Genomic DNA, 21,031 nt, shown 5'->3' on the forward strand with positions numbered 1-21,031 from the left:
GTACATACTTGGATATTTGTTTTTTACAGTCAGTGAAACTTAAGTCTTTTGTTTTATACTAATGATACTACTATGTAAATACATTTTTTAAAATTAAATAACACACTTAAGAACATGGAATAGTAGTATAAAAAAGCAAACAGTATATTTTAACTGTCATAATTTGTGTGGCTTGATAACCATATGATAAAAGCCATTAAAAATTCAACTAATTTCATTAAAATTTTTCTCAAAGAATCACATCAACATGAATGACAGAAGAGACAATGTCTTGAACAGAAAACTATAATATAATACATTGTTTAATAGATTAAACCTATGGGTTTCCATTGTTTATAAATAATACAGTATAAAATGTTAGAGTACCATTAACAAGTTGTGAAAGAGAGAGTATAACAGACAGATGTGGCACTTATGTCTTATTTTCTAGTTTATGGTTGTATAAATAAATAAGATTAAAGAAGGGTATAAAAATTATGCTTGCTTGAGTAAAATCTATATTATAACTAGTAATTTACTTAAAATTTCCTACTTCTCAGAGTGTGGAACATAAATTAAGAGGGAAGACCTAGCAAACAAAAGTCACAGTTTTCATATTAGTGGAGATTGAGGATTTTTAAAAATATTTCTATATAAAATTAAGGACTTAACAACTGATATTAGAATGTGACTTATTATTTATATTATCACTGCATATGAATAAACTTGGTACCAAAACAAAGTAGTTTAGAATTTTGAATTTAACTCTAAACTTTCATAACATTAGCACTTTGACTTACCCATAGCAAGAAAGATAATTAGAACACTTCATTGTTTCTTTCTCTTCTGTGTTACAATTGCTACTTCTGATTGTTTTACACCCCTCCTGAAAGGTTTGACATTACAGTAAGCACCCCAAGTGCCAATTTTTTCCACAATGGCCTTTTACAGTTTGTGAATATATATTTGGTTCCAATTTTTGAAAGTCATTTTAAATTACTTGAATTATATATGGTTATCACTGAATATTATGATGAAAATTCTTTTTTACGTGCATTGATTGTGGATAAGGTTCTTCCTTAAGTATCTTTGAAGAAAACTGCTGGTTCACTACGTTTAAGAGATAGATCACATTTGTAAGTCAAATGGTGAAGGTTTCCAAAGTGCACAAGTCACCTAATTTGCTGGCTTGTAAAATGATTTGAACTAGTGGTGGTATTAGTAGGATACAAAATATTTTCTGAAGTCCCTTAGTGATAGAATCAATGCACTCAAGTTTAAAATTGGATATGCTTAGAGACATACTAACTTGGGCATAAATTCAGTTTTTGTTCTTGAGCATAAAGTTAATTCATTTTCTCATAGAAAGCAGGTTGTACCTCTGAAGTTTAAACTCTACCTCATAAAGACTTCAATATATAACAAGTTTCACTTATTGAAGTATTAAAGTGATCCATGTGGGTCCTGTCTACCATGACCATGCTTCACTTTTCTGTTTTCTGGTGGATCCTGGAAATGTTCTTTTTTATTAAGTTTGCAAGCAGTCAGATATGTTTGTCACAGGTCAGTATCTGGTTTGTCAAGTTTGTAAACAGCCAAATAAGTTTGTCACAGATCAGTATCTGGTTTGTCATAGGTCAGTATAGTGCAAAGCTGAAATAGCATCCTTCATAACATGAGTACTTTACTAGGCATTGAACCAATCTGTTTCTATATGTGGATCTCTATAGGTTCATGCTCTAACATATTCAAGGCCACATGTGTATTTCTTTCATTTTTGCCCTCAAGGTATCTGATGTGTTAACTTCCTGGTTCTTTATCCTAAGGTTTAGTTATGTGTTTAAAATTTGCATTTTTTATAAATTAAGATGAAGTTCATATACTTACCTATATGTTGATTAATAAAATTTCTCTCAACTTCAGATCTGTTACAGATTAAAAAAAAAAATGATGAAATTATTCTGACTATGCTTGCATATTTAGAAGAATCAGAAACAAATTGGTCATAATCAAAAACTTTATTTTTACTCATCAGCAACAACCAAAGTTTACTACATCATAAAGCTTAGATTAATTGACAATTCTTTGTTATGGAGTATGTAAAGAATCTCAATAAATTGGTGTATGTTGGAACAATTTCTTTTGGTAGAGAGAAATCTCAGACAACTTTGAAAACACTGATTTATAATGTAATGTAAGAAAATGACATGAGGGAGATATGCAGTAATCAAATGTTTATTTAAATGATAAAAAAATGTTTATTTTTTTAAAGTGTTTACTCAAGGCTAGGCATAGCTTAGTATTTAGTGTTATATATGTCATGAAATTTCAACAGAAGTGAACTTTGATTTTATTTGTAGGCACCTCCTGCAAAGAATGTTATTAATGCACTGGAGTTGCTATATGCTCTTGGGGGTAAGCAATTTTTTAAGGCTATTTTAGAGTAATAAAAGGGATTTATTAGTTTAAAAAACTAAATCAAAAACTGAAAGAAATGCTGAAACTACATTTTAACAATTGCAGTTCTAGAGACCATTCAATTCGAAAAACTGACTTTTCTGTTTTCTTTCTTGTGCCATTTTAAACAACTTTATCCCTGGACTTTAAACTGGTATTAGTTGTAGAAATTACATATAAAACCATTTAAAAAAATACAGCCTATTAAGCAAAAAAAAATATACATATTTTATTATTTGATTTGGTTTTAACCTTTATCAGGAGAGTAAAACTTTTTTTTTTTTTCACAATTATCATTCAAATAACGAAGTGAAGCGAGGATTGATATTAAGGATTTTTCAGAATTTTACATTTGATCAATTTTGGTTTCATACATGTAATACACAGAACAGTAACTCAATATAAACTGTAAGCTTTGCATAACACCCTGCTTCCACCATTCCTTTATCATGTGATGTGATTTATTCAGTAAAACAGCAATTATTGTAAGAGTTACTTATGTTTATTGACTTAGGTTTAGTAACTGAAAGAATGGTTGATGTTTAATAATTGGATGAGTAACTATTAATTGAAAGAGTGGCTACAGGGTGACTTAGGTTTTGTAGTTCGGTGTTATTTACATAGTAAATATGAGTTATTTAAGTTAGTAAAAAAACAGAATGAGTTGTGTTTAATAAATGCTGGAGTGACTTATTGTCCAATATGATACCTTTTCTTACATTATAGCTCTCCTCAGTTTCTTCTGCCCTCTGTATGCACAATATTTTCTCACCACTAGCTTTGAGGCTTCCACCTAACATCACATGTTTGCACCTGGTACGAATGTATTGTAGGATTGCAAATGAGCATGTGACAACTCTTCACCAATTGGAGTGTGACACACACACTCCTATCTCAGCTGACTTCCTCTATAATGTAGAGCACAATGATCACTTTGGCACATGTATGAAACATGTCTCTTTTCACTCTTGAACTTTTCAGATGTAGATGTTTTTCAGTGGAATTATCTACATAGCTATTTAGAAGGGATTATTGTGAGTTTTTCCCCACATACCTTTGCCTCATTTTATTCATTATCTTCAAGTGAGTTTTGGTCATTGGTACCTTGACATATTTTCCCTTAAAATACATCTATGAAATTTTGGCAGTACATCAAATTTAAAGTTTTTTCTTTTGTTTGTAATAGGATTGTTCATCAAGGTCTTGTGATGATAATAGTCATCTCTGTAATTGTTTCTTTTATCATATGTCAGGGGACACTTTGCCACACATTGTTATTATAGGACGAACTTTCCTTTTCTGAGTCTATTATATATAAGTACATCTAACAGCTTGTTCTGAATCTCATGATGAATCATTTCTGAGGCCTGCCAGAGTACTACTTTCAACACCCTACTTTTTTCTAGTCACTTGTTCTTCTTACCTCATCTTTAATTGTGATACATTCTTTTAGGACTGCTTTACTTTTTTTCTCCATGCCTACCGCTCCTCTGTTTTGTGTCCTCCCTCATTCAAGTCACTACATCTTAAGTCCTTCTGATAACTCCGTACTGGCTGGCTTGATTATGGTTTCCTCTTGTACTTCTCTTGTTCTCTCCTGTCTACCACTGTCACTTTTCTTCCAACCTCACTCTTCTCTCTGCCATCCAGCAGTGTCTTCACTTCAACTTCAAATGTGGGGTTAGTCTGGTTTCTTGTGAGATATTTCATACTCTCTTTTATGTTTAGCCTTCCTCCCATCATGTTCAGTTTGTTTTACCTCCCTCTTTGTCTGTCTATGACAAGGGCACATATTCCATAGATGGTTTTTGCATTATTTTGTTCCATTCTCTTCTATCTATACCCCATTCTTTAACATTTTTTCATTGACTTTTCAAATGAGTGTTGCTTTCAACCATGGCTGATGACCAGGCAGTTGCCTTAAAAGTTTGGTGTTTTGTTTTGTTTTTATCATCACATGTTCTCCTCCCCTGTTTTTTAGGTGCTGTTTTGTTCTTTTTGCCTCATCTAGCAGACCTTCTTGTTTTGGACCAGAATACTATTCTTCATGCCCTGGTACCTCCATTTTATGACCTTTCAGTCACTTGGTTCATGTAGCATCTTTCACTTACTTAGGTTTTACTTCTTGCTTTTATTCCAATGGACCTGCGAGATATGATGTATATGCTATTGCTGTTGACCATATTGTTTCTTTCCATTTTTACACAATATTCTCCTACTGTTCCTTTTTTTTTTTCTGCTCTATCCATGTGATTTATTATTCTTTGGCCCACTCTGCTTCTTTTCATAGTTTATGGTTCCATTTATTTATTCTTTGTAACTCCTGATCTCCACAATACTTCTCTTATTTTCAAGAAATGACTACAGCAGTTCTCCATTTAACCTATGATTCATTGGATTTAGATTTACATCAAATCTTTTAAAATCTCGTTTTGCCAAATCTGACACTCTTTCTCTCTGGCTCTTCACTTCTGTCATCCATTTGAGGAAGTTTTTGTACAGGCTAGCCTGTGAACTACCCTATTTACTTTTGCTACTTATTTTCCTCCAGATATTAACTTCATCCTGTTGCCATTCTAGACATCTCTTACTGTCTTTGAATAGTAAGTTCTTTTTTTTGTATGTTTTACCCTTACAATTGCCTGTTTTCACATCTCATAGTCATTTTTCAGTGGCATGTGGTGCTTTTCTAGGTATACTTAACTGATGTCCCTTGGTTTTGGACTGGAAGAATCTACCATATGCAGTACATCCCCTCTTCCTGGCTTTTTCCTGTCATATTGAAACTCAGAAGTCAATTTTCAGGTAGTTTGATATTGCACCAGTGTAGGATCAGCCAAAATAAGCCTTCACACAAGTAGTTGCTGGTATCCTTCTTCCTACTGGAGACTCAATGAAAAAATTCCCAACACTAAAGGGTCTTGAACTTAGGGTAGCCCATCACATTTGCATTTTTCTTTCCTACTGTTCTCCATACATTGCGTATCATATGGCCTGAGGTTGGTTGTGTAGTGGGTCTGGACATGTGTGCTCTGCCTGGGTTGTTAGAATAGAAGTTGTTTTTCTCTTTCTGTTTCCTGGTCTTGAGGTGAAGACAGTTGGGCCACTACTGCAGACTGGAAAACATATACCTGATACTGTCTGGTGTTGGGCTAAAGTTGACCACTGAATATGGTGTGATATGATCTAGCTTCTCTACATCACCTACGGTTACATTATTGGACTTGCATTTTTTTTGCCCAGTTCAGCAACACATATCTTTACAGAAGACAAAGAGTATATCCTGGTACAGATGTGGCACAGTTTCTCACAAGCATGACCCTATATATTAGGGTTTTATACTCCATGGGTTCTCTTTCAATACTCCTGAAGAGTGTTAATCTATGTAACTGTAGCACTGATCCTTCCACTATTTCAACGTAGAATTATAGCTATTATGTAAGTGAAGATAAGTTATTGTATCGAAAGTTAACAATCAGAGTTGGCCAGGAGGATGTCATGTTTTAATTGGTGGAGGGTTGTTACCTGCTTATTTGCATGCGACAGTGCAGCTCTACCATGTGCAATCATGTGATTTTAGGGAGGGGAGACTTAATGTTAGTAGTAAGTGCTAATTGTGTATATAGAGGGCTGCACAAATGAGGAAAGCTACTTTGTGAACAGAGATAAGTATCTATCACAAATTCAAAATGGCTTAGGTTTTATAACTTTTTTTTTTACAAAATAGCTACAAAAGTGACTTATTTTGGTACTACAGCTTAACTAACATTTTGTAGCTATGTGTTTTTTACATAGTAGCTGCAAGAGCAATTTTATTTAGTAGTGTACAAATAATGTGTTTATCAGTTATCAAAATGGTTTTTGTTTATTATTAACCAAAATGGCTTATGCTTAGTAGTAAAAAGTTTGTGTAAGTTTTGACTTGAATATTATCTTTTGCTCGATTGCTGGTGGAGATTTTAGCATCTGCAAGAATGTTTATATGTGGTAGTTGTAAAGATGCTTTACGCTAATATTAACTACAGTTATTATTACTGTTTAGAAACTGCTAGTATGAACTTGCATCTCTGGTTAATAACTGTTAAGAAGGTCTGTTGTTGAAACAAATCTGACCTGTTTTACAACATATGACATCTGATCATATATGTCTGTTTGTTACAGTAACATGAACCTCATCTATTAATCCTTTTATAATGAAATAGTTTTATTAATCACATATATTGTAATTACTAATATTATGAGTTGGTAAATAGACTTTAATTAATATTAAGTGAAAGGGCTATACATTTATTTGTGAAAACTGAACTTGTATACATCTAAGTAATTTGCTTACTGCTTAAACGTGTAAGATTTATGAAGTTATATTTTTCTGTGGACTAAGAATTAGAATGTTATTATTCCTAATAAAGATAATAATTTAGTTTTCTGTTTTTTTTTCTTTACATTAAGCTCTTGATGACAATGGCCAATTGACCTCTCCTCTAGGGTTAAGAATGTCTGAATTTCCTCTTCATCCTATGTTTGCTAAGATGCTCCTTGTGTCAGGTGTGTTTTTGTTAGCTTGTAAAAAATCAGCTATGAAGAAAATTAAAATGAATTTCCCTTTAGTAATGGTTAAGTATAATATTGTAAGCCAAAAAAGTTATTCTAGATTGACAAGAGAGTTATATATGAATAATATTGTAGCCTAATAAGTTATGGTAACTTGACATTGAGGTTATATATTTATAATGCTAAATTAACCAATAAAGTATGGTTAATTGATGACAAGATTATGTGTGTATAATATTGTGACCTAATAAGTTATGGTAACTTGATGACAAAATTATACATGTTTAATATAAATAAGTTATGGTAATTCATTGACAAGGTTACATATACATAATGTTGTAACCTAATAAGTTATGATCATTCAGTGACAAAATTACACATATACAGTGTTGCAGTTATGGTAACTTGATTGCAGAGTTATATAGGTATAATATTTATATCCTTTTCTCATTAGCTTCACATACTTTGTTACTTTCTCATCCTGTTGAGCCTTTCTTCACTTTATTATGGCAGTTAAACTAAAGTGGCTGTGAAATTCTAATTATTTGTCTAAAGACTTATTCACTTAAACAACATTTTTAAAGGATATTACTGAGGCATATGAACCAAATTTAATCAAAATTGGTTTAATCTAGTAATGGGTCTAGCATATGCCCCCATCCACTCCGAAAAGAAATCTAAGGTTGTCTCTGGATTTGTAATCCCTTGTTACTTGAAGCAAGTCCTCTTCCTGAAAATCTTGGACCTGACGGTGATTTAGCCAATTCTTCACAATATGTTACACCAGAAAGAAAGTTAGAAAACTTTGCTTCTTATAAAATTTGAATTTTGGAAATAACAACATAAAATCTTATGACATGAACAAAAGAGCCAGGCCTATATAAGTAGAGTTAAACATTTTATTCAGAATGGTGTTCATCTGTCCTTTGTTATATATAAAGATTATTACGACCCGTTTTAATTTCCATATTGTTAAAATTTAGTTTCTTTTCATAAACTCCTTTTTTTCTATTCTTCTTCTGTGATTCTCAAAAATACTGTGGGCCAACTACCAGTTGTATTTGATATGTTTTCACTTGCCAGTGGAAAAAGAAATCAGATTTTATGGGAAGAATGGTGCTGCTTTTGTATTTTAGACTAGATCACACTTTGAAAACCACTGGTTTATATAAGTTGTATTATAAGTGTTATTACATAATTGCTGAATTTATCAGATAGTGCTAATGCTTAAGATTATAGGTGTATGAGAAATTTCTGGTATCTTTATAACCTATAGGTGACTTTGAATGTTCAGAAGAAGCAGTCATAATTGTTGCCATGTTACACGTTGAAAACATTTTTATCTCACCTCCAGGCCAAGGACTGCAAGCAGTAAGATAGTTTAGGCATAAATACTGTTACATTCTGTAGCAATTAATTTTATTATTTACTGATTTTTGTTACTTTTTTGTCAGTTCAACACCATGTTAATGTCTTAAATATACTTAAGTCTTTGCCATTGTATGTTTAAGATAATTTTATTTCTTTACTTTAGTTTTTGATGCAGTACTTCTCTTTACAGTATTAACTATTCTCTTCCAGTGTTGTTCTCTACATGCAAATTGTTTAATAATGTATGCCATAAGCCTTCTGCTCCTAACCTATTGGAAACATCTGATTCAAGCATGTCTTTCATGGAAATCATCATCTATCACTACTTCACCATAGGAGCATGATGTGCATGATGCATGTGACTCACCCTATACGATTCTATTGAACTATCCCCTCTCTTTTGGCAGTACTTGTGCTCAAACATGTTCTTTTTGTTTGTTTAAAATTTCATGTTCGTCTTTAGTATACTAATGAAGTGATTTTCATTTATTTTCAATTTTAGTTTCTGTAAGACTGTTTATTAACTTCAGTTTAACTTAACCCAAGTTTATTACAGTGGTAATGTTATTTATACTTTTGATTATAGGTTGGCTCTTGCTCATTATGAATTCCAAAGTTTATGCTACCTCTTTGAGGGTCATATCTGTGACTAGTACTATATCTCAGGCTGCAGATTCAAGTTACTCATTGGAGGATTTATCTGCATTTATTGACTGGGAGGTTAATCTGTGTGTCCAAATTTTGCTCCACCTGCTTTCAAACAAGCTGAGCCTGTTCAGGCATATGAGAACTTATATTGCCTATTTCCACCTCCTGATTTTCTTGTGCCTTCCCATAGGATCAGCTAGGCCTAATATAGTCTTTGTGGATCTCATTTCTTAGATATGTTGTATCCCTTTCCCCTAGGTCTTATGAACTTCTTACTTCTTTACTATGTAACCAATCTTCCCTTCCCTATTTGCTAAACATTTCACCTCAGAATTTAGTGATGGAACTAGCATACCTCATCTCCACTCTCTTCTAATCAGTTTGCTCTAATATATCGTTGTGCATACATTTTGGACTGTACCAGAAATTGTTACGTTCTATTTCACCTGCTTCCTGTATGACCCCAAAGTCTTCTGTAAGTCTGATCCATGCCCAATTTTCCAGCCTCCATCTTACCCTCATAACTCTTCTTACAATAGCATTCAACCATCCATCTCCTTTCTGAGAATCTCCACTGAAATCCTGAGGTGTTTTTTTTAGGACATCCTTTCACTCCTTTCCTCCATGTTATTTAATTTGTTGTCTCTGGCTCTACATATGTGGTCCTTGTGTGAACTTAATTCTTGTTCTTTTACCATCTTTTGGATTTACATATGGCCCCATTTTTGAGGTAATACTTCTGTGACATAATCCCCCAGTCTTTGAAATAAAAGAGTCGTATCAGCACATCAAAAGTCTGCCCTTTCAACCTTGTTGCCTGTGTGTGTGTCAGTCAGAACCCAGTATGGTACCCATTACCATTTCACGTTCATCTCCCTTCCAAACCATTCCCTATCCCTTTTTCTCAGGATGCATCATTGTCGTTTTCTTCAGTGGTGCAAGTTACGTTACCAACAGTATCAGTGACTATCCAGTGGTTTCCAGTTCAGTGGGAGCTCGACTTGCTGATTTTATTTTTCACTGATGTACTTTCATCAAGGGTCATTAGGTTCTTCAAGTTTTATGGATTGGGCTCATGACTTTTATTTTTATCCTCACCTCCTGTGTCTTCTATACTCATTTTCTTATCTCCTCCTTAGGATACCTTGACCAGTTTGCATCTATCATAGGCAGTTCAGGAACTACTATCTTAGTGGGCCATCTTCTATATCATCAGCTTTTTATTCTTGACTTTGTTGTTCCCAATAAAACCAGGGACTGGAGGCCTGGCATTGATTTGTCATATCTCAGTTGTTTTATGATGGAGTTGTTTCTCGCCCTACATTGGGCATTTTCTTGGGGCGTACGGATGACCAAGATGGACATCACCATTGCTTATCTCCACATCCTCATATCATAATGGCATCTTTGGTTCATCCATCGTGGGATAATTTATCAATTTTACATCCTACCCTTGGGACTGGCTTCCACCCCCTATTTTTTCTGTCTGGTGGTCAAACTTTTGCTTGTTATATTCATTCTTTGGGGTTGTAATTTCACCATTATATGGATGACAGGCTTTTTGTGGCTCAGTTCAAACTGAAGTTGGCAAGCCATACTTGTAAGCTCCTTCTTGTGTCTGCTTTGGTGGAACTGTTATTTCACCTTGTTTTTTTCAGCTCTCTTACTTTCTGATTGTGAGGTTCTATTGCTTCTGGGGATGTGATCTTCAGTGTTGTTACAGTTCCTTTACAGTCATGTGCATATGCAATCTTTTGGTGGGCTGTTCACAATCAAAGGAACCTTCTTCAGGATCCTTGAAATCTCCTATTACCATTCCTCCTACACTGACGGACAATCTGCATTGGTGGTTGGACAAGGCCCATATGTCAGTGAGAGTCCTGATTCCTTTTTCTCATCTAGATTTACATCTTTTCCTTGATATATCCCTTCAGGGCTAGTGTGCATGGGTAAATCACAAAGAGGCTTCAGATTGTTGGTCTGTAGTTAAAGGTTTCTGCATATCACTGTCCTCAAGCTTATCTTGATTGAGTGGGATTTGAATCACTCTCATCCTCTTACCAGAGCTAGTGTTGTGATGATTCATTCTGACAGTTTTATGGTAGTAGTACATATCAATCATAAAATGGGAACTCAGTTAAATCTTAAGATCTGTCTGTATTCAACTGCTGAATCTACTATATTGAAACCAAATGCACCACATTCATCTCATTGTGCATCACTTTCTAAGTGCTTTCAATTTCACAGTAGATCGTCCTTCTGGTCCTGATCAAATATGTCCAACAGAGTGGTCTTTAGATACCCCTGGTTTCCTGGTGGCTTTGCAGTTGGTGGGTTTTTCCTGCAAAGATGCATTTGCCACATACCTCAGTTGCAAGTTATCCCTCTTTTGGTCCCTTGTACTTCATCATTGGGCTCTAGCTGTTAATGCCTTCAACCAGGATTAGTCCCACAAATTCTTTTATCTTTATCCTCCTATCCAATTACTTCATCAGGTGACCTTTCTCATCCATATCACTCTATGTGAAGTTCTTATTGCTCATTATTTGACAGCTTAACCATGGTTTCAATGTTTAAAACAACTGCAACTTTTCCTTGCAGCACTTCTTCCTTTGTCTTCCAACTTTTTTCTTCAATATTGGTTACTGCTTTAACATACAAATCTTTCATCTTCACACATGGCTTTTATCCAGTTCTTGGTGAGGAAATCAGGTTTCTCTCATCAAATAACTTTCCTTTTGTTTCATTTAATACATCCTTCTCCAATAAAGGTGATTCAGTACAAATGGGAAATGTTTCACATATGAGCTATGTTCCTCAATTGGTGGAGTTTTTCACATGACTTCTCAACCAGGGCATTTCATTCTTCTTGCTATCAAGTTATTGGACCACCTCATATCTTACCAATTATTTCTTCTGAAACTGTCAAATTCTTGCTTTCCCTGTCCTTATCATGTAATTCATCACTTATGGATTCACTGTCCCTCTTCCCCAGATAGCCTACTCTTCTGGACTGGAATATTAATGTGGTCCTCTATTTCCTCACTTTACCTCCATTTTAATCACTTTTCTCATGCTCCTTATTTCACCTTTCCCTTAAAACATATTTTTGTTTCCCATTAGCTTGTAATGTTGACAGTCTGATTTGTTTGACATTGATGTTTTATGTATGTTTTACCACTGTACCTTTTTCCTTCCTTATCTGGATATATTTCTTTTTCTCAAAAACCTCAGTAGCGAGGAAAGGTGACTTCTTCTATTTTTCACATATACTCTCATCCAGATCTGGATAGGATTTTATTACTCTTCATTGTTATATTTCCTACACAGCTTTCTCCCATGGCACCCTTTCTTAACTCTATGCCTTGGCAATCTTCCTTTGTTTAGGATATTTCAATATTTACTCTTACCATTTGGGTTTGGCTTTTGTGTCAGTTTGCTTATTTCCTTCTTGTCATCTTCTTCCTTTTCCCTCACATGTTGTCTTCACCAGCAACTGGAGGAAATCTTATGGTTTGACATGCAAATTACACCTAATATGTTCATCTCTCATTACTTTCACCATGTCAGTGTTTCTTCTTCCTCAGGTTTTCATCTTCCATCTGTCGCTGTTCTTCAGATTTCTGTGTGATTTTGACTAGGTAAGTTTAATTTTATTTTTTATTTTCCTTTCAGGAGCTCTTGCTTTATTTACATATTATATAGATCCTGATGTATGGCGAGTAGTGCCTGACCAGGTTTTCTTCAATTTGGTATCTGCACTGTACAGCCGTATTGACTTGCTCTTTATCTTCCATGACTTCACAATGCTTACTGTTGAGGTGAGGTGCTCTATAAGATCGCTTCTGGGTGAATAACCAGAATTCTGGGTAATTGCTTCATAACTTTGCTCAGTCTGGATCATATCACCTGTAGATTACATGGGTAAAGCAGAAGAGAATATCTGCCCATTGCTGTTATGCCTTATGCTGAATAAATCAGTGTGGTCTGTTTTTAAAAATAGCATTTCATTCATGGTCATCCATTGCATTGTCTCAACTGATGGTGTTCCTTTGGACTCCCACATTGCATTGTCACCTTCTCTCTTTTCATGGAATATAGGAGCTCTTATCACTTTCCAATTCCAATCCATTGGGATGATCGACTGTGGAGGCACTGTTCTGAACAGGTTTCACACAAAAATGGCTGCAACTATTCAGTGCAGAATAGAGTGGTGGTGTTCTGTGGGTGTGTATGATGTGATATCCTCCAATACATAATATGCACACATCAAAACTTAGTTCAACACATTAATTAGGAGTCCTCATCCTACCATGGCTGTCAGTACCCCATAGCTGGGTTTTGGATTTAAAGTAGAACCAATCAACAATAGCCCTCACGTGTTTATAGTTGTCTATTTCTCTCCCTCAATCATACTTCTGTTTTGTGGGTCAGTCTTTTTTGATATCCTTTGCTGTATCTTAATTTGAAGATGTTATTGCGTTATGGATAGTATGGTCAGTTTCACTGCTAGGGGAGTTGATTTATACTGTATGGACATCCTTTTAATGCTGGAAGTCAGGTTCCAGGATCAATAAATCAAAGCTACCACATGTGTCATGTTCAGGAATCAGAGTAACTCTAAGAATCCTCCAGTCTCTTGAACTTGAGATGAAGACAGTGTGTTCCTCATCCTACTCTATGTGGATGTTGTTTACCAGCAGCATGTATTTTGGATGTAGTTGACTTACTGAGTACAGTCTGTCATGCCATAGCTATTCTATACCTATGAACACACCCATTGTTTTTACCCACTTTTATACTTTGTGGGATTGAGTTGCATATAAAGGGCAGTACTGGATAAGAATAGCTAATCTTGTGAAAAGAGGGAAGCACCTATGAGAAATATATTTCAGAGTAGAAACATAACTTTCTAAGAAATGTTTGAACTTTTAATATAAGTTAAATTTTAATAAAATATAGTTAACTTTGATTACATGATCTTGTGATATTTGACTAACCTTGCAACTATCATTAACCTGTATGTTCTATAACTCTGTATTTTCATGAACTTTTGAAAGCTTTTAGTAAATATTACAAGTCTATTATACAAAATAAAATCAAATTTTTTTTAAATAAGTATTTGAAATAAAGATTTGTGAATCATTAACTGGTCAGTTTGAATTAAAAGCAGTTTTCATACTAGTCATCTTAGAGTTTTCATATTTCATTTGAGTAAGATCTAAATCTTCCAAAATGAATATCAGAATATTTTTTTTTCATAAAACTTTGTCTTATTTTCTATACACCAATGCTAACTGTAGCAAAAGTTGGAAACAGATAAGAAGCAAAATATTTTGTTATCACAATGACTGCAGATTATAACAGTAGATTAAAATATTTTATTGTAAGAAATTTAAACCTCTTAACTTTTCAAAATGCTTTCATTTAAATTTATTTTATTGCTCTGCTCTTTGAACTATGTCTGAGAACCATGACAAGCAGGATGGACATTCTAAACTACATACTTATTATACAAAGAGTGATGACAAAATTATTCTTTTATTTTTGTTTAAGTTTTCATATCTAACAAGTTTTAATTTGTACATTAGATAAAAAAAACATTTGTACATAAAATACAACAAAAATATAGAACTTAACTCTAGGCCAGTTGGCATTCAGTTTCATTACTGTCATTTGTAATATATGTCTCTCTCTGTTTTCATATAGCTTTCAGATATGAAATTTAGAAATACATAAATTTATCACTCAGTAAATTAGATTGTATGTAAACTTCTGTAATTTATTTGACTCTCTACTTAACCTATAGATAGGTTTAAAATACTTCAGTTCATCTTTGGAACATTGTCTTGGTCTGAACTCATTGAGCTCTGAAGGCAAATTACCATCTCATACCTACTGTAACAAAAAGGCCAGTCATTTGATATATACACTTTACAATTTGTATTTTCTGTTGGTTATAAACATGATCAGTAACAATGTAAGACAGAATTATAGAGATTTCTTAAAATATGGTGAATAAAGGAGGCACATACTAGCCTGGAATGAAAAACTTAGTCATATCTCAATAAAGAAAGAAGATAAGAGATTGGCAGTTTATATTTTAGCTTGTTACTATCTAGAGAATTGGATAAACATTTTAAAATGTTTGTAAGCAAAAAGAATAAATGACAGCCCCAAAAAGTCATGCGGTTAAAAAATTAACTTGAATAATATAAAAGTTTGAATTGTAAACTATATTTTGATTCTGAATGTTTTGACGTACATTGTTAATAAAGTTGTATAACTAAATTTTGAATGTAAAATTGTATAATTTCATAACACAAACAAACAAGCCACACCATTATGAATAGGGTTATAAACATTTTGCTTATTGTTTGTTCCTGCAAAAGTATTGCCACGTTTCGCAGTTTCCTGTCACTGGTGTTCAGAGAAACAAAAATGCTTTTATCTATAGTATAGGTAATAAATAAAATAATTAATACTGAAATTATTTGTAAACATTTTATTTAATCCTGAATGGGTCAAAGTGTCCCTGTCAGAATTTAATTAAACTACTATGTTATCAATAAACATATAACATATGTTATAAATAAAGTTTGTATAATACATAACTTAATTTTTTAAAGAAATAATGTAGATACTTTGTGAATCTTTACCTATCTGAGTTGCCAGATACATTGTATAGTGACTTTCTCTCTGCTTTTAAGGATTTTAGACTTTTCAACCAGTTGTAAATATGCACTGTAGATATTGACAAGAAAGGATATAAAATTTCAATCTCACCCTGCTTTACTGAAATATTACTATATTTGTTCAACACACATTAACATGCCTTTCTCGTATCCCCTTTTTTTAAGAAATGTCTGTATTTCTCCCAGAAATTGATCCATCAAAAAAAAGTAAATTCTACAAAACTTACTTCAGATGATTGGTTTGTTTGACTGGTGAAAGCTAATGGATCCCTGTGAGATTGAGATTTGTTCAGACTAAAGAGATGGTGTTTAATTGCTTTATATTAGTTAAACATGGTTCAATAAAACAACAGTTTTAAACCCACTGTCATTTAATATCATTAAAAAAACCTGAGGCTATTTGGAGTAAATAATTGTAATTCCAGAAGAAACTTGGCCCTTGTTTAAGAAGTTCTAGAGGTTTTGTGAAAAGTATAAGATGAAAAGAATTATTTTGATTCATAGCATGAAAATCATCTTTTATTCAAACTGACTCAGTAAAGGTTTTGTAAATTCACAGACAAATACTTATTAAAAATAGTTTATCAAAAATCTGATTTCTTGTGCAAAACAGACCTGTAATGCTTACAAATTTCCTTGAGATGCACTATAATTATAAATTCAAAAGTTATAGTAAATATGGTTTCATAGTTACATGGTGTTTTAAAGGGTGGCCAAAATGACTTAGCATGGGGTTGGTTCATTAGACCAATAACATATTAATGATGGAATTCTGACAATAATTCTTAATTTATTCTGTATACCTACCTAAAATGTGACATGTTTTTAGTAAAATGTCATACACAAACAAACAAAATCAGTTATGAAGATATTTGTACTCAAGATATGTCTGCAAGACGATGTTCAAGGTAAGAATAAAAATACTTATTTCACTGTACAGTACACACATTGAACTTTTATAACCTGTAGAATTTAAAAAATATAAATCTACAGTTTTTGTTGTTTTGTTAGTATCTCTTTAATTATATCTGGTATTATCTCTCCTGTACCATCAGAACTTGATAAATTAGCAGTGTGTGGCAAAATGAATAGATGATAAATTTAACATTTAAAACATAACACTACACTGAATGGCATTCTATAAAAGGACATGGCATTGCACTTTGATCTCCCAGCTCATGCAAATAATGTTAACTTATATTATTTGAGTTACATACATGTATTGACCATGATAGTTTTAAGCTTGTAAAAAGGGATAGTTTTTTAAAGCTTTGATGTTATACACTACATGTTATACGTGTTTGTTGAAGTTTCTGATGAAAGCATGTTTCAGTTAAGGCCTTATATATTGTAGCACAGTCATTGTGATGAATTATTTTATTGAGTGGAAGTCTTCATTGACAGTTGTCTAATGTTTGCATTTGTAGTAAATTGTTGTGGAAATACTACTATCCCTACTTTTATTGGAAATTTATATTGGGTTAGGTAAGAGGAAATGAGTTTTTATAACTTCCAGTCTTAATGTGATATGGTCTCATACTTGTCTTTCTTCATCATACATTGTCTGTCTTCTTTCTGTCTGATTATTTTATGTATTATTTTAAGGGAAATAAGAACAATTTAAAAACATGCCTCTAACAGAATTGATTCAACTACCATTAATAAATCATGCTTTGCCAGCCTAGTCACATACACCATAAACATGTTATGTATTGGGAATTTCCATAAAGCCTCTCTGTATAGTGATATAGGATAACTTATATTAGTTTGCATGTTACAATGCTGTTATAATTTATACTACTCATTATTTTTGCTTTGTTTTTAGCGAAAAGCCAAGTACGGGTTTTCTGTTAAGGAGGGTGATCACATTACCTTGTTAAATGTGTACAATGCTTTCATAAAGGTAATGGTTTTATTGAAACTTTTCCATATCTGTCTTGAAGAAAAATGTTAAAATTCTACTTTTAGTTTATTATGTTAAAAGTCAGATGATGATGATAAAGGGTGGTTTTTTGACAGATTTTCATATTCTCTATATCAACCACGTAGTTACCAATGTGTATGAAGTACTTAAGTTTGTTTTAATTAATAATTTCTGTATACTATGAACAAATTCTGTTTGCTTTGTCCTTCTGTTTGTCTACCAAATACAGATGTATAGATAATGTTTGTTTTATGTTTATCTTCATCAGTTAAGACAATAACTGATATTTTTAACAATAAATTTCATAAACATGTAACTATATTTTATACTAGTAAGTAGAGCTAAGTGGTTTACTTGTCTAATGAGTTCAACTAATCATCCTTCTATGCTAGTAACCATGTAGTTTTTATTGCACGAATTTGTACTTATAAACCTTAATTTAATCTACCCAAACAGTGAACTGTATCCTTTACTTGTACAATGTACCTGATTACTTCTGGTCTCCAGTTTTACACATTCACAAAATTCTATTATAATTCTATTTGTACAGTATGAATCACTTTTTTTTTTGGTGTGTGTAGTGTACCAAACTGTTATCACAGTTTGTTTTATAAACAGTTGCAAATGCTGTACAGTATTTACTTAATATGTCTGGGGTTGGTCTACTAATGGGCCTCCTTTTTGGAAGGAATGCTGAAGGTAATTCTGAATTTGTTGTAAGACGTGACAGACTTTTAGTAAAATATACAAGTCTGTTGCACACACAAAATCAGATGTGTTACAAAGTATTTGTACTGAAGATATATCTGTGAAATTAATGTCAGTCTGACTCGCATCCAACCCCAGCAAAGATTGGTAAAAGAAACAAAATGAAATTATAAACTAAAAATACAAGTATTTTTGCCCATCATACACTTTGTGTATTGCATTTGCATAATTTCTGGAATGTATTTCTACAGTTTTTATAAGTATTCCTGTGTATTTTATCTGGAATTTACTCTCCTCCATAATAAAAGTTGTATTTAATAAAACAAAACTTGATGTTTACAAACAGTGCTACTTAATAAATCCATAATATATCTGTTGAAAAGTAAAAACACCAATTTTAAACAGATAATAAAATATTCATAAAAATATAGAATATCAAAAGAGTCATGTGATTTTTTGTTTTATGCTATATTTCTATGTAAATAACTTGTACCTGATGAAGACAAAACCTTCTCCAAAAATTACACATTTGTTACTGTGTTAAATGTTTTAGTTTTTGTTGTTACATTTTCAGCATTCTTTTGAGGAGGCAGCAGTAAGTCTATAGATTTGCAATGCTAAAACTCTGTGGATCAATAACCTGCAGTAGACTAAACAGATGCAGCACCTCTCTAAACTGTGTAATTTTATCTCAGTTTATCTGATGTCTTCTCATTGAAGCGAATGTTTATAGTTTTCATACATAGGTAATCACATGTAATTTAATACAATACTATCACAGCTCGCAAATCTAAGCCACTTAGTTTCTTTGTTAACAAAGACCTCTAACTAAAAGATTTAAAGTTTACTTTAACTCTATTATTTTACAGAAAGAAAAACACTTATAGAAAGCCTTTTAATAAAGTTTTATTGATAATAGAAAACAAATGTACCTTAAAGAACTTTAACTAATATACTCTAACCACTATAGTTCTTTACCCTTTGTTGTGTAAAATCTTATTGTGTACATCTGTAAGCTGTTGAGTGAATCATTTAATTGTGCAAGATGAAATCTAGTGAAGGATTATTTTCCTACTTCTTCAGTTAAAGAATGTAATTTAGTAGATTTCTGAAACCACTTAGAGCTGAACTTTGGAAGGATTACATGCAGAAAATGGACTCAAATTTTATCTCATTTCTAGAAAATTTAGTTTTAAGGCCATCAACCATAATTAATGGTACTGAATCAAGTGCATTATAGAAAGTATTACCATTATACTATGAAAGAATAAATTATCATTGTTATTATAAATCTTTTCAGGAGAACAAAAGCAGAAAATGGTGCACACAGCACTTCCTCAACTACAAAGGCTTAATGAGGGCAGAAGAAATAAGAAAGCAACTTGCCAAATTTTTAACCAAATTCAAGATACCTCTGGTGAAAACAGAAGGTTAGTTATGCAGTGAACAGTTTTCAGTGTCTAAAATCTCTGGTTTTGGAAACCTCTCATTATCTTCGATTATTTTGAAACTTTTAGGTCATTTTTGTGAACTAGACTGTAGATGGTGTTACTGGCATATTGGTTGTTTAATCCTCAGACTTCCCTTTATCCAGTTCACAGCCTATGTGGTCCACATCTTGCATCATATTGAATAATTTTTTTCTCTCACCACATTAAGTGTAAAGAACTGGAATCAATGATATTTTTGTGTGATTTGTGTTTACAAATATCAGGTATCCTATAACTAATATTCACAATAATTTGGTTTTTAGATGAGTTAGAAAAATGAGTTAAATTACCAATGATATTCATATTCAGATTTTTAAAGATTTTAATGGTATTCATCAGTCTTGAGGTATTTCAAGTTGGTACTCTTCTGAGGAATCGCTGCCAATGTCTGATAGAAGCTTACACCATGGTAGAGGAAATGTATATGAAAGTGTTCAACAGGATCATATTTTCTGTAAAATGTTTTAATATTTTGCTTGATTTATGGGCCTTCTCTAAAATAAAATTAAAACAAGTTACCTGGCTATACACACACACATTCAGTTAATGATTTTCACCATCTTATTAATAATTGCTTCCCACTGGTGCAGTGGTATGTCTGTGAATTTATAATATTGGAAACCAGGTTTTGATACCCACAGTGCAAAGAGCACAGGTAGACCATTATTTAGCTTTGTACTTCACTATAAAGAAACAATCAATAATAATTACAACAGGTGGGGATGAATAACAAATAAGGGTTAACCATTTTGATTTTTTTTAAATTTACCTTATCTAAAACAAATGTTATTAAAACTTAAATCAAAAGACGACTGCCCAATCGACCCAGGGCAGGATCCATGGAGGTTGATAGACCTCCTCCGACTGAGAATAGTAAGGAAAAAAGACGTAATCGTAAACAGAAGGGTTCTCCAGCCACTTCGCCTACCCGTCATTAAAAAGGGCAACCTTGATACAATGGAACTGTCGGGGTTTACGTTCTAATCTGGATTATATCAAAACACTGATTGCTTCCTACCATCCTGTTTGTCTTTCCTTACAAGAAACATTTCTGAAACCTGCTGATACAGTCACCATTCGGCAGTATTCTCTGTACAGAAATGACAGGCTGTGTGATGGACGAGTACATGGAGGGGTAGCACTATTGGTTGATCAGCATGTGCCCACCCTGTCTTTGTCATTCAACACACTCTTGGAGGCCGAAGCCA

General features: G+C 32.9%; 1 protein-coding gene across 16 annotated transcripts in view; it reads left to right on the forward strand.

Moving 5' to 3' along the window:
- LOC143225538 (putative ATP-dependent RNA helicase DHX35) overlaps positions 1-21,031 on the forward strand; it is a 111,345-nt gene that overhangs the window by 74,608 nt on the left and 15,706 nt on the right. For 12 of the 16 annotated variants that reach the window (XR_013013933.1, XM_076455185.1, XM_076455169.1 and 9 more), the window contains 5 exons: positions 2,340-2,394; positions 6,886-6,981; positions 8,264-8,358; positions 17,527-17,604; positions 19,634-19,763. Coding sequence is in view for 15 of the 16 variants with exons in the window: in XM_076455185.1 (XP_076311300.1) it covers positions 2,340-2,394; positions 6,886-6,981; positions 8,264-8,358; positions 17,527-17,604; positions 19,634-19,763 (454 nt within the window). In the remaining variant the exon portion in view is untranslated. Of the gene's footprint in view, positions 1-2,339; positions 2,395-6,885; positions 6,982-8,263; positions 8,359-17,526; positions 17,605-18,907; positions 19,071-19,633; positions 19,764-21,031 lie in introns of those variants that run through there. The other 4 variants (XM_076455204.1, XM_076455249.1, XM_076455281.1 and 1 more) reach the window with 3 other exon arrangements.

This window comes from Tachypleus tridentatus, chromosome 1 (genome assembly GCF_004210375.1).
Source record: "Tachypleus tridentatus isolate NWPU-2018 chromosome 1, ASM421037v1, whole genome shotgun sequence".
In the NCBI taxonomy this organism is placed as follows: Eukaryota; Metazoa; Arthropoda; class Merostomata; order Xiphosura; family Limulidae; genus Tachypleus; species Tachypleus tridentatus.